Source organism: Aspergillus thermomutatus (assembly GCF_002237265.1).
Source record: "Aspergillus thermomutatus strain HMR AF 39 chromosome Unknown NODE_444, whole genome shotgun sequence".
NCBI classification, from domain to species: domain Eukaryota; kingdom Fungi; phylum Ascomycota; class Eurotiomycetes; order Eurotiales; family Aspergillaceae; genus Aspergillus; species Aspergillus thermomutatus.
In genome coordinates, this window is record NW_020798494.1 from 1 (window position 1) to 1,566 (window position 1,566).

The 1,566-nt window shown below is 46.6% G+C and overlaps 1 protein-coding gene across 1 annotated transcript; it reads left to right on the forward strand.

The window, feature by feature from the left end:
- Positions 1 to 671: 671 nt before the first annotated feature.
- On the forward strand, positions 672 to 1,271 carry CDV56_100222 (uncharacterized protein; the record flags this gene model as incomplete). Its single annotated transcript, XM_026753841.1, has 1 exon — positions 672 to 1,271. A coding segment is annotated over one exon (600 nt), but the record flags the coding sequence as incomplete, so codon positions are not given.
- Positions 1,272 to 1,566: the final 295 nt, after the last annotated feature.

Below are 1,566 nucleotides of genomic sequence, written 5' to 3' on the forward strand. Positions count from 1 at the left end.
CACTACCCTTCAACCACAATCCTAGAAACAAGATACTGTGTGTTAGCAAGCATATTCTTCCTCAGACAGGGGTACTAGTTTTGAGCTTCATCTTTAAAGCTTCCATACCAACCAAAAGAAGTACATGTGCAATTAATGACACGAAGCCTACACGAAGTGCGAGGATGTACACAACCAGCCAATTGACCTATTCGAAGTATAGCAGGAATGCGAGACAGAGTCACCTCTTCAATATGAAGCTGTATTACTCTATCCGAACCGTACAGTAGACATTGAACTACTCCTGGTAAGAATGCAACCGGGTGAAGTCATTCGTTCTTTCCGCAGAATATTGTTTCTTGGACGCGAGCTCTTCAACGCATACCATACCTAATATCTCAAAGCATTAATCTGTTCTTACGAGGGATTACAGTTAGAAATATAAAAGCGGGTTGAAGCCCAGTCTTTCCATTCCTAAGTGCATACCATCATTCCCTTATTTGAACACGACTGCAACGGAAGATAATGTCGCACCAGACTCTTTTAGAGTACTTGACGAAAGATGCCCCCCCCCGGCTTTGAGTCATCAAAATACTACAAGGACCTCGAACACCACAAACAACAAATATAGCTGGAGAGATATCAAAAATGTCGTCTTCTGGTCGGATTTCAGCTACTCCAGGATAATACAGGATTATGGTGCGGTGCTCAATGGCACCCCAATCCCATCGGATCCGATGCCAACATCGCCTCCTCGGCCTATCAGGGAGGAGATGTTGTTCCACGACCGCTTCGTTGAATACATATACCCACGCGTCAGGAGGGCGCTACGGGCTGGATTTGAGCAGAACCCTTCCCTCACCGCTACTGCGAATCACGAGGCGGTTACCTTCGATGGTGGCTCAGCAGCAAGCTTGCTTGACCAGTTCAAGCCAGACACGGCGATCCTCAGATCTTCCGACACTTTAGGCACCGGAGACAACCGTGCCCCTGGAGATTTAAAGGTCTCCTGGAAATGGAAATCAGAGTGGAGAACAACTACGGATGCGCAAGACGCCAGGGAATACAAGCAAGCGCTCTCGCAGCTGAACTACTACATGGTCCAGAACAAGACAAAGTACGGATTTATCGTGACAGATACTGAGCTTGTACCTGTGAAGAGATTGGCGCAAAGTGGTCATTTGGCGGTGGGGAACGCTATTCCTTGGACTGCGAATGGGAACCAGTTGACTGTTCGTCTAGGCATTTGGTACATTTCAATGCTGGCAGCAAGAAATGACTGGCAACTATGACACTGGTTTGCAATTTACATCTCTGACTGGAGCTCTCCTGACATTACCTTGATGCAGCCTCATGTTCTTCGTTCTTTTCTTATGCTTATACTTTTGTCCGGCTTCTTGGCTTGCAATTATGACCTTCGGAAATCATTCGAGGACAGGGAGGAATTGACTGTTAAGCACTTTGAGCGATGACTTAGTATACAGTGATGGAGTATAGCTCCTTCATTGGCTCGTCGCCACTCATTCGGAGCTATTAGCCCTCTACAGCATTTGACTATACTTTTAGTCCTCCCTCTGGTCACCTATT